Source organism: Anopheles arabiensis, chromosome 2, assembly GCF_016920715.1.
Source record: "Anopheles arabiensis isolate DONGOLA chromosome 2, AaraD3, whole genome shotgun sequence".
Taxonomy (NCBI): Eukaryota; Metazoa; Arthropoda; class Insecta; order Diptera; family Culicidae; genus Anopheles; species Anopheles arabiensis.
This window is the reverse complement of record NC_053517.1, coordinates 92219283-92234624: the sequence shown is the minus strand read 5'-3', so window position 1 is coordinate 92234624 and position 15342 is coordinate 92219283. Positions and strand designations below refer to the sequence as shown.

At 44.3% G+C, this 15342-nt stretch overlaps 1 protein-coding gene across 12 annotated transcripts in view; it reads left to right on the top strand.

The window, feature by feature from the left end:
* LOC120900326 (collagen alpha-1(XVIII) chain) overlaps positions 1-15342 on the top strand; it is a 240935-nt gene that overhangs the window by 174548 nt on the left and 51045 nt on the right. For 10 of the 12 annotated variants that reach the window (XM_040307180.1, XM_040307198.1, XM_040307252.1 and 7 more), the window contains one exon: positions 3726-3791. The exons of the other annotated variants lie outside the window; for them this stretch is intronic. In XM_040307180.1, coding sequence (XP_040163114.1) covers positions 3726-3791 — 66 coding nt within the window. The remainder of the gene's footprint in view (positions 1-3725; positions 3792-15342) is intronic. 12 annotated transcript variants of the gene reach the window in all.

Below are 15342 nucleotides of genomic sequence, written 5' to 3'. Positions count from 1 at the left end.
CATTGAGCTTGATGTTGTTTGCATCCCAACACTTCGTTTAGGCGGTGTGAAGTCGTTCAATCATGTGAGAACATGACTAATGCCTGCATCATCCGTAATGGAATGCTAACACGTAACCCTCCCCTCCCCCCAGGCACGTGGCCCATCATCAGACGGAGGCAATGTTGTAGCAAATTAAAATATTCTTCGCCATCGCTGCAACCGCTTCTCGTGCACTTCATTTTTCATGGCCATAAACTTCGTACACACTGAAATGGTCGTACCAAGAAAATCACGGTTCCAAGGTTCCAAAAAACGGGAACCACAGACAAGCAAAAGGGGGGGAAACCCGAGCTCGTCTCGCAAGGATAAAGCGAGCAGAAATAATCAAAGAAAAAGTAAGACACTTTTGGCACCAGCAAGCAAAGGAGCCGCAAGCGCAAGAGTGAAATTTATTGCCAAAGATTTGTAATATTTCCCAACCACTTGAGAGGGCAAGAGAGAGCTTTTCATTGCGCTTTCGTTCGTTCGTTTGTTCGTTGCGCGGAATAAAAGCGCGCCACTTCTCACATCTCATATAATTTGCTTTCGCGCGGTGGGAAGAAAGCTGAAATGAAAGGAATTCGCAAAACGCAAAAACACGACAAACTCACTGCTTTTAACTCGTTCCATCCTTCCCTTGGGATCCGAAAGTGTTTTTCTTCGCTCGGTAGAAATCCTACGCCACTACGCGAAAAACCCTCTCGGAAGGAGGTGTTTTTATTCATGAGGCGAAACTTTTCACATGTGCACTCGCTCATTTGTACCGGAATGAAATATATTTCCCACCGACAAACCCCCCTCCCCCCAACTTCCCAGTCGAAGGACCACGGAAGGGGGAAAATCATTCATCCATTCCATCATCATTTGTATCCGCTTCCCGGTCAGCGTCGTCTTCCGAACCCTTAATGTGTCGGGTGATAAACGCCGGATGTGCCGGATGTGCCGTTTGGTCATATAAACACACACCCACATACAGACACACGTCAGAAGCAAATCTCTTTTGGCACATTTCCGCCTTTTCCGTTTCTCTCCGGTTTTCTGCAGAAGTGATGAATCGGAAATGTTGTTTGAAATGAAGCTCTACATCGTTCAACCCCTTTTTACGCTTACCTCTGCCGTCAACTCTCCTACCATTCGGCCACTCGCCAAGGCACTGATTTTTCCAACTTTAGCTTCTGTTAGCATTTCCATTGCAAATAAACCTGCCTCTCTGGGTTTCTCGTGCACGAGCTTACTTGTTTCCAACAGTAGAAGTGAAAGAACCCGTTGCAGGAAAGGTGAAATTTTTTCATTTGCTTACGAGTCGATTCGGCATGTTTGGTTTCTGCATACGGAATGGAGGTGAAAAAAAATGTGGCTCTCAGCTTTATAAAGCCGTGAAGAAATCAACTTTCTTTTGGCTGTAGTTTCGTATGGCCGTATGGTTATTTTCCCCATCCTGTACACATTGAACGGCACACTTTGGCTAGTCAAGTTTCATTTGGCAAGCAAGAACGTACGGTGTGTGTGTGTGTGATTTAAAGTGGATCGATTTCTGCTTATTGAAATGCAGTCAATTGAAAGGTAGACCACTTTAGAAAAGCGAAACGCTATCCACTGTGTTTTGCAAGGTTTTATTCTATTTTTAATGTTTCAAAGTACAATTTTAAGCGATTTTCGAATTCACACTAGCTTAGCCTGTTTTGTTTTAGCAACGTATTTTCTCGGAGTTAATGTAGTTTAGCCCACAGCATTCTTATTAAGCGCCTGAAAGTATGCAATTTATGACAATGTATGCTTTTTGAAAAATGTTTGTCGAAATGTTGCTGAAAAATGACCACGTTTTTAGTAGAAAATTTTGTTCTTGTTTGAAAACGTTGAACTGTGCGAATAACAGCAAACGTTTAACATTATTTTTCTACCAAACTTTCACGTTCACTTCATCAGGGAAAATCAAAAGTGAAACGAGCTTCAAATAAAATTGCCCAAAATTAATAACGAAGTGCATAATTACATCCATCATGTAAGTACTTCCAAGCAGTAACAACCCCTAAACGAGCCTTAATAAGGGAAACTTAGTCCAAGAGCTAAACCCCAACACCGACAGCACACGAACCACCACCAATCATTTCAACTCCTTCCCCTTTCACCCGGCACAATACATTACCGAAGCAGCATATTTCATCTGTGGCAAGTGTGATAAAGTTCTTTCCAATGACCTAGAACCCATTAACCCATGCTACGTGCGCCGGGCACGTCGGTTGTCGATGGCCAGCCACTCACTTTTTGCACTCCATGGAGGAAAATTGGCCCCCATGACTTGACCACTATTACACCCGGACGGTTGGCTGGCCGTACGGAACATATATTCACTCCCTTCTTCGCCGGTTGTTTGCCGTTCCGTCCATCGACTCCGCATCGATTGCTTCACAATTCCATCGCTGTAATATATGGCCGATCCCGTTTCCTCCGCAAGGGACGGTCTGGTGTGCGATTATTCAACCTTGCCTCAATCTTTCTTGAGAAAGTCCACCTTACTCCGGATTCGATCCATACTGTGAGTCTGTGTGTGTGTGGGTGTGCGAGTATGATTCTTTGGAATTTACTCCAGAAAATCATTCCACCGCTTCGTTCTGCCTCGTGCACTGATGGCCACCAGCCAGGGGTTTCCGGGTTCCCGTGCTCGGAAGACTGCGAACGTATCAATGAAGTGTGTTGCGTTCGATCTACGGTGTACGATGTCGAAATCGTTTCCTGCATCAGCAGTTCTAAAATTGAACGAGCAAGAGATGAGAAGAGAAGAGATGAAAAAAAACACACACGGATAAAGACGATGGAAAACACTATCATCTCGGGTGCAACAATTCTCGAAAGCACTTCGAACTGAACACCTTCTTCACCACTGTTGCAATGCATGCGTGGAGAGGTGAGGAAAGGAATTGCTATTCTTTTGAATTTGTAACAGTTTCGCACAGAATATGGCAGACGACCGACCCTTATACTGTTATGGTTCTGCCATGATTCTATGTTTGATCGCCACAGCAAGCAAGGTTTAGTCGACCGGAAAACGATGACCCAGAGAAGGAAGCACACACGGCACCCCTTCAATCTTACCAGCTCTATTTTCGTTCAAGAGTACAACCACCCTGCCACCAGCGTATCGGAGCAATTAATTCGTTTCGATGGAATAAGCTGCTGTAAGCCGAACGCTTAGGCTTACGGTACCGATTGGTATGATTTTCTAGCCAAATGAGCTAAACGAATCTGCCCACTCCACCACCCTCCACTGAGCCTTATCGCTTGCATACATCATCTAGCCGATGGGGAAGGGGAGGGTGTGCGTGTGGCTTCGACTCTAATGCCAGTTCGGGCCAATTAGCCTAAAGCCCTTAACATGACATAAAGGCAGCATGCAAACGACAGGAACAGAAAGCGGCAAGAGCTGCATCAATGCGTAAGGAATTGTAAAGCAGATTTCAACAGACTTACTGTAAACCTGTTTTAGCCATTCTATTGTTTACTATAGTTTCTGATTTTATTCAATATTCTCTCAATTTTATTTTATTTTTTCTAATTTCTTATCATTTATTTTCTTCTGTTTATAAATTTATTTATTTATTATTTCTTTTGTTTTTGTATTCCTATTTTCTCCCATTTTTTTTTATTTTCATGTATCTTACTTTTACCACACTGCACAACATAACTGAAACTCATCGCACTTGAAGATCGACGAAGAGCTCGAGTCAACAGATGAGTTCGGTGACGACTTTAATTCGGAAATGGTGTATGATGTAAGTACCGTGCCATGTTTGGTCGGGAGTTTTTGACAACAGCCCGATTTTCACTACCGCTTCGACTTTCGATACTAACTCATCACACAAATCGGGCACTACGCTCGTTTGCAGCCCACGGGCAGCTGAATAATTGGAAGAGAAGATTCTAAATTAAGTTAAAACTCATACTAACATAATTCATATTTTGGATTTACTAAAACTACAAATATAGCTTATAAGTTGCACTCCATACCCTCACGTCCAATCATCTACATCCCAAAGCTACAATCGCCTTTGTAATGTAATGTTTCTGTCGTTACCAACACTACATTGCTCGTTACCGCACACTAGCTGCAGCTTACAGATCGTGCCCGATTCCGCGAGCTTACACCGTGCAATGGTACCAAATCAAAAACGGCAACGTTCTTTTATCTCGGACGCATCATAAATACTGATTAAATTGCACTATCGACTGAATGGATCAAACGCATAAATTCAAAAGCGATACGCTTGTTAAACGCTGTCGATAAACCCAACTGTTCACTGCCCAGAAGCAACCGAAACCATCCCCACAGCCTATCATGCTCAAGCGTGTCGGTGGCAATCGCACATAGCAAAACGAACGGAATTAAGCTACCGACACGCACATCAAACTAAAACCCCTTTCGGCGGCTCGGTGGCCAATGGCTCAAACAGCACGAATTAAGTTCAGCACACGCAATTCAATGTGTGCGCCAGCTTGGGTCGATTTAATTCGTGTGTTTGTGTGTGCCGTTGTGTGTTTATTAACTTTATCGATTTAGTTATCATTCAATTGCCTGCACCCTGGCTCTTGTCAATTAATTATTGAGCTCAGTTGATGCTGACCGTACCATTCAATCAAGAGTGATCGAAAGGAGGGGGATCGATACAGTGGAAATACACAGAAACACACAAACAAATGCAACAACCGTAACAAGCAGGTTAGAAATGATTTATATCCTACTGATTGTTGCACTACTGACAGTGCAGCATCAACGCTGTATTAAAATTGTTTTTAATTCTCTCTTTTTTTTTCTCACACACACATCTGATTACAACAGATTAAAAATCATTTCAATTTAAATAATTCCCTATCGCAAATTGAATCGTGCAAAATAAATAGCACGCAGCAATTAGACACCAATCGGCTTTGCGTTGGGTAATTGGTGATCGAACAAAAGAATATATTTTGTGTTCATACGTTTTCATACACATCTAGCAGGAAACAAGTTTGATTTCATGCGTTAATGAGATGACAATTTGGTACAGAATTATAATAATCTAATGTAATTTTTCAAATGCATTGATACTTAATAGCCTATGCTTTGTGACAGTAATTGCAACGTAGTTCAACACGATTCAATGTTTTTTTTGCATCTCGATTGTGGTTTGATATTGAATTTGTGCTTATTAATTTGTCCTTTTTTAACGTACGAAATTCAAATATTTTCAGAGTTTTACATTTAAAAAACTGGAGGCTTATGGTTGAGGCTTAATTAAAAATACAAATCAAAAGCTTACCAACTGTAAAGCGATGAACTACTCCATTTTAATTGTATATAATTCAATTTGATGTGACAGTTTATGCCCTCCTCCATGCCAGCTTGATATTTGTATAGTTTATTGAGAAATTCACTAACTAGTTCTCTTCTCAAACGAGCATTGCTAAGACTAGTTTATACGATATCTCCTAATTAAGCAAAACAATGTGCTGCTAGGTTCATCATGTTGGGAAAATTGTTCACATAAAATTGAGAAGTAATTGTCATAATGAATAACACGAATGAATATGAGATAAGCTTTTAAAAAATACCGAATGAAACGGAAGAGTTTTACATTTCGAGTTACTTGCTTATGTTAGTATGAGCTTCCTTTCCGTCACAATGGACCCGAATGAAGATAGTTTTGCTTCACATTCTTCAAAAATTCCCCAGTATTTAACGGGATGCTCCTTTCGGCATGCCGTAACCTCAGCTTACATCTGCCAGACGCAAATACCCTTTAAGAGGAACCTATTCTCTCCAAATGTGTCGGCTTCTAATAGTGAGCTTTGTCAGATTCAGTTTCCGTTTTCACGAACCCGGTCTGGCTGACCGATTGCGTGCGTAAATAGAGCCGCAACGACGGGGCGACAGCTAACGCAAAAGCGCTGCCTTTGTTCTTTATTTCGATACCCGCATCCAGGGGGCACGAGGCGGATCGTTTTAATGCTCGTTCTTCCGTTCATTATTAATACTACCTCCACTTGGGCCATTTCATTGTGCGGACGGCATCTCGGCAACGCTCGTAGTTTGTTTTACTTGGACCGCATCGCGCCACACATTCCGTATAGAGTGCGCGGAGACACACTCACGCACAGCCCGGAGAGTTGATTTTGGGGCACCGATACCGACGCGGAGCTGCCCACTTCCGTTCAAACACACACACGCGCGCACACGCATACCGTAGAGAGTGGTTGAGTGGGGTTGGTCACCTCGTTCGTCAAACGGTCAAAGTGGCCAACACCAGGGCCCGGTCGACCGGTTTGCATTTGATTGTGCTGCTGCTGCTGCTGCCTTTGCCCGCCAGCCTGCCGGCAAACGGCGAACGGGCGAAGTTAATTAAATTTGTTTAGGACAACCCCGAGCCGGCCCCGGGCGGGAGCACAAGGGGGTTTACACAAGACCGTCGTTTTATGCTGCCGGGCCCCAAAACTCCGGTCCGGAATCAAGGATTCGGACGGTCGAGCCCATCGGTCATTTTGTTACAAAACAAGAAAAAGAAGGTCACGTGGTGTTTGGCCCAAAAGCTCGTCCTCAGTTTCAGCAGGGCGCAGCGGGTGCGTTAGTGGAACTTGAAAATAAAACCAAACCTTCGTTGAACTGGAGTGGAGTGTAAAGGGAAAAGCAAAACAAAAAAGTCCCCTGAAGCATCCGCATCGGAACGGAAATAAGGACGAAAAATTAATAAAATCAGCTTCACCCCTCATCTCCCGCCCAGGAAGAAGGTGGGCTTGTCTTCAACACTTTTTTGTGCTTTTGCTTCCCTGCTATCCCCGTACCGTACACAAATATGCTACACCTATGGTGAGCAGCAAAAAAGATGGAAAATGCTACGCTACGTAAAAAAATACCAAACACCTCCAGCCTTGACCTCGGGCGGGGCGAGAGAGCGATCCGAGGACATTCCGATCGCGCCGGAGACGAATGATGGCAAAGGCAACAATAGCCCAACAACGGTTCTGCTGACTTTAAGCACCTGTTTACGAACTGACTCCACCGGCTCACGCGATCTTGGAAGGAAGAGAGAGAGAGACCAGCACCACCCTCCGATCCATTTCACCTTTATCACGCCCTTTCTAGAACGTGCCAGTATGCCGCGGGAAATGACAAAAGAAGGAAGAAAAAAACCCACGTGCGGCTACGATTTACACCAACTGCTGTCACACGTCACCTGAACCGAGCGTCACACAAAAAGGCGCGGCCTCGAAAATTGGCTTCGTCCGGTCGAGGCCCACCGGTTGGATTGGAAAGGAATTTTGGGGCGATAATTTGAATGCACGAAGAAGCAGCCCGGCAAGAAAAGGTCACGCAGGTTCTGTTTATCGCACCCTTGTCGGTCATTTTTTGTGTGTGTTTTTGTCTGGTAAGTGTTTCTTTTGCCCTCATAATACGAGGCGTGCTTTCCCTTCGTCGAATGACGGAACGGGAATGATGCGCAGTCATGCAGCACGGGAAGACTGGGAGAATGGGAACGGTGGACAGGCTGGGCTAGTAATTGCCTGGTGGAAATTACCATTCCTTCGCACGGAACGGGTACCTCCGGCCCTTATAGTCTTTCCCGTTTGCACACGCCTTTTTTTGCGTACCATTCTTCGCACATTCTACCTTTGAATTCAATCAACCTTCGGGGTGAAACATTAAGAAGGATTAAGGACATAGAGAGAGAAAGGGAAACAATGTGGACAGCAAAAAGGAACGGTGTGGACACACTTCATACGAAAGATTAACGCCCAGATCCGCGTATTTGCGTTTCGTTAAAGTACCGAACCCGTTCGTCGTGTCCGTCCGTGGCTCATTAAACGAAGCTTAACGTGTTTGCGCTTTTGCCAGCCGCCAGCCATTAGCGAGTTTTATTGTAGCACTTGGCAGCCTGCAAAGCGCCCTGTAAATGAGGGCTTTTTTCCCTCCAAATTGGGAAAACGCCTGCAGTGTTTGTGTTTGTGCAATCTCGAAAACAAACCACACGGTACACCAATTTAATAGTGTCCCACGCTGTGCTTCCCTGTGCGCAGTTCCAATTATATCCAGGCCAAAAGGGGAAAAGTGACAAATTACAACACCGTGAATGTGCTGCCAAAATTCTGGCACAACAAACAAAACCAGTGCCAGGACCAGTTGTTGGGGAGAGAGACGGAGGACGGTAGCAAAAAAGCACAAAAAGGCCTTCAGATTATCTCCAATTACCGGCACGGAAATTCCTGTTCCCGTTCTCGTCCCCTTTTTTTACCTTTGTTGCGCGGCTACCACACACAAAACACACATACACACACACGTTGGTGTGGTTGTAGTGAAGGATCATGCGGCCAATATCTCGATTTCCTTCCCTTAAAGCGCGTGATCTACCGCACGATAAAAACCGGCCCCGGTACCGAGGTCAAAGGGATGAGGTGCGTCCACTTAACTCATCAAACCAGAAATCCCAGACCACTTACCCCTTTTCGGGTTGGCCCTTTTCGATGAGTGTGTGTGTGTGAGAGAGAGAGAAAACCACAAACTATCCCATTGCAGCGAAAACACATACCTCCGAGCCTCATTTCACCTTATCTGCATACAGCCGAGTGTGCACACTCGTAAAATGTTATGTAAAGGTGTAATTAATCCAGCCCACGGTGTGCCCGTGATTTTCTCTCTCCCTCTCTCGCTTTCGTTCTCCACGTGCTGGTTTTAAAATGTGTACATTCTACCATCCCTTCTGCTCTTCACTTCAATACAAGTGCGCTCCCACGCTGTATATGGCGAGTAATGAAGATGGGAAAAGAATGTGAATGGTGCTACGTTCTTGATACTCTTGTTACGCGCAAGCACGTGAAGGTTGGGAGTTTTGTTGCTACAAATTTGCTTCAAAATTGTCTTACCATTCTTCATTAGACCGCTTCATTCGGCTGCCCCTGCCCTTGGTGCAGCAAACACGGTTCTAGTGGTCGTTTTTTTTTTTGCTTATGCCCTCACTACCGACATAAAGAAGCTTAGACAGCACCATTTAAGGGATCCAATTTCCTCTCGTACGTGTGCTTGGGTGTGCTTTACGCGAAGAAAACTCAAAAATTACCATCATTCCCACACACACACACACACACACACACATTTATACACATCCTTACCGTGTACGGACCGTCGAAAGGTGGCAAGTTCCTACGCTTTTGGGGCCAGAACAACGGTTTCGCTGCACGCAACTCGCTGCTCGATTTACGACTCGGGCAATAAAATTTATAACCCAGTCCTTACCGGGCAAACCAACAAAGAGACAAAGAGAGAGAGAGAGAGAGGAAAGGTGAGACAGCCATTCCATACCTCGTTGTCGATGGGTAGATACACGATGCGGCACACACACAAGCACACACATGTCCGCAACTTAAACGAACCGTCGGCACAACTTCCGGATTCCATCAAACGACAAGCGACGGCACCGCACTGGAAAAGCGCACCGGAGCGTGATCGCAGGACGTCAGAATTCGCGGAAATTATCAACCGGCTGCTCTTTCTTTTTTTCTCCTTTTCGTCGGTTTGAATCATCCCCTATTGTGACACACACACGCACGTAGCACCTGCTTTCACCTGCCGAAACTGACGATAAACGTACTCAACGCGTATCCTGCTTTGCAGCGGTTCGGAACGTTTGAAACCCGACCCATCGTATCATTGTCAGGTTCGTGCGCTCCGTGCGCTGCAAATGTGTAGATAGGCATGAAAAGTGTGCCTGAATTAAATTTCTTACCTTTTGATACATACACAACCACACTCACACACGCGCACGTGCGCGCACAGAGCAAATCGGATGGATGAAAAGTGCTCCCATGGGAGGCCGCAAGCTGGAAGCCGATGCCTTCAAATGCCATCCAACCGACCGTCCGTTGGACGTGTATCAAATATGCGGGCTGTATACCGCCTACCCCTTTGTGGAATGTGTGTGTGTGTATGACGGATAAGCTTTAGGGGTGCTTTTGCCCCACCCCTTGCCCAAAAACAAGAAAACCTCCCTTAGAACGGCAGCTTCGTGTGTTATGGCTTCTTCACAGCTTCTATTTCGCTCGCTCCGAAAACGTTCGCTCGCACATCCGAAGCTGCGGATAGGCCGGATAGGTTATGGAGCAAGTCGATACGCGCTGTCAGCTATTTGTGGCTGACTGACATGACTGACAGGTGCGCTTCAGAAACCTGTGACGTAACCGATACGCGCGCACCCGCGCTAAGGTTGCCCGCAGCAACGGCACGACAACTAGTCGTCACCGCCGTCTCGCTTGACATTTGAGGTTTGCGGGGCAGGGTTTTGATTGCAAAAATCAACCCCTTTTCACTCCCCCTTCCTCTTTCTATCTCTCTCATGCTCTGCTGTTGTGATAACGATTTGCGTTGAAACACGCGCACGGCTCGCATCGTATCGGAAGAGGATGGGAACCGCTGCGGGGATTTGGAGGGCCAATTTTCGGGAAAATTTCATTACATTCCTTCACCCAATGATGTGTGCGGTCAAATGACTATCGGTACCGAGCGAGTTACTACGCCAACTACCGGCACTAGCAATAGGTGCTTTACCTTCCCCAACCTCACCAAACCACACCACGCACACACACACACACACATATACAGTGAAACTTCTACTTGAGCAAATGCTTGGAATTTGTTGCTCATGCTTTGATGTGCCGCCGTGACTCGGCTCGATAATAGGCGGTTAATAGGATCAGGGGCACAAAGAAATGCCCTGACAGGGGTGGGGAAAGATTTGAAGTGGAACAGGTTGCTCGGTTGAACAAAGCTTACTGCCGCGGAAGCTCGTTGGACCCCCTTTCTGCTCGTTGATGGGCAAAGCATTACACTAAAAGCTTGTCAAACGAACCATATCGTGTAAGAGAAGGCTGGTACAAGCCATCATCTTTGCGAACAGCACAAGCTAAAGTTCATCCTTTGGTGTTCTGACTTTAAGAAATTGTTCGTAACCCTCTTTTGTTCATTAGTGGGTATTGTCTGGCTAATAGTGCTAAATACAGTGACTCTTGAACTGATAGCACAGCTGCACTGGATTAGTATTAAATTATAAATAATGATGTGTATGATTTTAAGCACTTTATTGTACGTCCTTGCTTATTTTTTCATATTGTTATCATACTTGTAAGCCACTTTGATAAAAAACAAACCTGCAAAAATATTGTTATTGTGATTGAGTGATTATTTAAATTGCAAATTGATGTGTGCAGCAAACAACTAGAAACTTTTTTATAATACATTTCAAAGCGTTTATAAATACATTATAATACATTTCAAATCATTTTTTTAAACATTTATTTCCTTTTGCCTCTTATTTTCTGAATTTTTTGGCATTTTTATCAACCAACACATACCTTTTTGTGTATATAAGTTACGAACACTTCGTCAATATTACGTACAAACACAGCCTCTTAGTTAGGTTAAGTTAGAAATAATTGTAGGAAACAAATCAGGTTGGATTTGTATATAGAACAGAGAAACTCATCTTTCCGATGAATGATCGTTGCTCATGAAAACTTAATCATGATCTTAGGCTCAGTACATTAGTTTGTGTAATCATAGGTTTAATATCAATTCTTGATTTCGCTATCATTTGTTGACGAATAAACAAACAAAAAATGGAAAATATATTTTATTTCATAAAATGACGCATGACTTTTAGACAGTTAATAATGAGCAGAAAATAGAGATGTAAAATCAAAAGTAATTGTATTCGGTGCTCTATACCATAAACTCCGTGAGTCACTGTAATTTTAAATTGAATCCATGTCTATTCACGTGTTGAGTGCTATAGCAAATGGCATTGAATTATATTTCAACAGAGTGCAAGCATTAATAAAGCTCACTGGGAGAATGCATTAAGCACAAGTAACATGTGCAAGCATATTCGACTGCGCACGGTGGGTCACCCTAAGTTATATTGCAAGCGTGTTTTTTTTAAACATGCTCTCATTTCTTAACCTAGTGCCTACGAACCAACGAACGTAAGTGGCTGCAATATCAATGCCCCGCTACGCAATGTGCGCCATACAGACAGAACGACGCCAGCCACCATTACATACGGTGCACTACATTTCCTACCGCACTTGAAGTTCACCTTACCATTGCGCCGTTTCCGCACCATTCAGCAGAGAGATTACTAAGAATAGGTGGCGCAAAGAAATATGACAGCTCGACTCGAGAGCATCATTTTCCGGAAGGTTCTCCGTCGCACAAGGGAGCAGGTGAACTAGCTAACTCGTCCGCCGTCTGCTGGAAGCAAGACGCATAAAACACTGCCTCGCCTGTGTGCGAGTGCACCTCCACCACCCTGTGCCCGGTTTGCGGTCTGAAAGAATGTTCCTTAAGCCACACTCCACCGGGACCCACGGTCGCAATCCATACGCGCGAGACGATAAATGGACGTGGTCGGAAGTTGTACTTCATACATTAAATAAGTTGTATGTCCCTTGGTTATCCTTCGTCTGGAGACCGAGTATAAAAGGAGTGACACAAAAAAACAAGTATTAATCCGGCTTTCCCACCAACCAGCACATACATATAAAAGCAAATCTTCTTCATAAGAAAAATACGTTGCGGTTTGCTTGCGTGCACACCACAACCAAGCACACACACACACACACACATATATAGAACTTCGTGAAGGTTCTTCTCGCAATGAAGATGAAGCCCATCCAGTTGCACTACATATTGCCCGAGATACACGGGAAGCGCTTGCTCCAACCCAAAAGGTGGTTAAAGGGAAAGAAATTAAATTAACAACTTTATAGTCCCACGCGGCGGGTGAGGTTTAATTAACTTATTTCAACACACTTACGAGGCTTTTCCGCCCGGTAGAAAGAACCCTGTTCCCGGGCCAGATGGTGGCCGGCTAAACGACGTTAGCATAAGTGTTGACAAGTGTTTGGGACGGGCCGGACGACGGCACAGCGTTCCGTTTTTCGGCACACCCAATTCTTGGAAGGGTTGTGGTCTTTTGCGCACTTTCGCACAGCAAACCCAAAGGGTGGTCGATCACGTTTTTGCCCCCTCCCCTTGCCTCTAGGCGGGAGCAAAACTGTGCGCGTCTCTACGGGATGCCAAAATCAACGGTGCGCTGTCCCGAGCGTTGAATACAGTGTGGGAAAGTAGCATTATTACTTCCACCAATAAATGCACAATATCCGTACTCATCTGCTCTGCCTCTGCCCCCGGACAACAGATTGGTTCCAGCTCCCGCCAAACTGGCGGTTCCGCATGGCTTGGGACACCAAAATCAACCAATATCAAGCTCAAGTTTTCCGAGTATTATTCCTTTGAGGACGCGTCGCTTCGCATGACAACTTTCGCTTCAGACATTTCCACTTTTTTTCTCTCTCTCCCTCTCCTCCGTTTCATCTTCTGAAGACGAACTTTTAATTATTCTTTGACAAATATTTAACCGGCTTCCTGATTTTGCCCCGACCGGTGAAAGTTGCACGCCCCAAAACACCAACGAACGGCAAGATTAAAACTGAACGGACGAATGATCACAAGCCATCTTTGCCAAAGATTGTCCTTGGTTTGGCTTCGCTTTGTGCGGGGGGGAAATAGCTTTCCAAGATCGGAACGTCCATCAAACAGCAATATTTCTTCCTTCATTGCGCATCGCGTCCAATGGAGACATTTTCAGTGCGCTCACCAAGCGGGAAAACTAGCCGGAGGTGGTACGCTATTTCAAATTTGTCCATTCTCGTGCACTAGCTCCGAACCTTCGGCGACAATTCCAACTATTGTCCCACCAAACTCTCAGGCTCACACTGTTCGTTGTTGCAGATATTTTTAATTTGTTTTCAGGGAGATTCTTTCTTTCTTCCAATTGTACGCGTTTTGCGCCTCGATGAAAATGGTGAGCAGGAGACAATTTCTTAATGTTTTAGCCTTCCTCACCAACTGCACCCACTGCTACTGCGGCTCTTTAAAACAGTATAATCCATCGGATTATGAAATAAGAAAAGGAAACTAGCCGTTCCCGAACAATGTACTCGCCGGCAAAATGGACGTGTTTTCTTCTGGTGGGACACTTTTATTTTATGTTTTTTGTTCAATTTTGGGCCTTTGGGCAGCATTGCTGGAGCTGGTTTGCTTTTTTTTAAATCCAATTGCAGGGATACAGCTGCAATAGAAATGAAACAAGTTTTGGAACATAATGGTGCACAACATTCCCGTGCAGGTTTCAATTTGAACCAATTGCATAGAGTGCATCGAGAAAGAGGAAAAGAATTAAATAAAACGGGAAAGCAAAAATCCCTACCGAATACTAGCCAAATATAACTCCCCATTCATTGCCATTTAAAAACTGTAAAAAAATGGTGGAAAATTTTTAATGTCGCCGTTCGGTCCCTTCTTCGATTTGCTGTGGGTTTTTTCGCAAACGCAATTTAAATTTATTGAAGCGGTAATGTTTTTTTTTTCACCCCCAATATTCCTTTTTTGTGCGACACGGTTACAACAAGAATTTGCTGGTACGATTAAGCTTTTCCGTCGCATTTCGGTTCCGTTTGTAGCATTCGTAAGCTAAAAATTTACTTTCTTCTCCTTGTGGGGGTTCTTCGTTTCACGCTTCCCCTTTTTTGTGTATTCGAAATAATTGTTAAGCTTATAGCAGCAGCTTATGCGATGAGAGCTTTACGCTCTTAAGACAATTTTAAGCCAGGGCTTACAATCCTTGCACACCCTTACCTTTTTTGTTGTTATTCTGGTACAAACAAGAAGCGCAAGGATTTGCTTGGCTTCTCGCTTACTACTTCCCAGAAGGACGAGCGTTGCACAATGAAATTGGCGAAGCAATTTTACGGAAAGATTATGAAAATTTCGCCCAGCATGGTAAGCTAAAAAAAAAGCCCATTTCTATTTCCAAATCTTTTTCTATGAAAATCAAATATTCCCTTTGGAAGCATTTATTCCAAACCCATCTAAAACGCCAGTATCATAAACATTACCACATCATCAAATGTGGGGAGGGCAGTAATAGTGATTGATCCCTTCAAATAGCTAACCCAAAATTTTACCGCTTTCGTGCCCATGCCCATTCCTTACAATCAATACAACCCTCACAAGCGCAATTGAAACATAATCATCATCATCATCATCCCTTCGAATTGAGGTACTAAAATGAATAAAATTGTAATTTTCTCTTTGCTCTCACAAACCTTTTGCGCTCGACCTTTGCCAATCAGCCGCAGAAAACCCTTCGAATCACACAACATTATCGCCATTCCCTCCCATCCGCAAAAACTTCCCTTTCAAACAGCACCATAGAAGTCGCGTCGGCGATGAAATCGTTT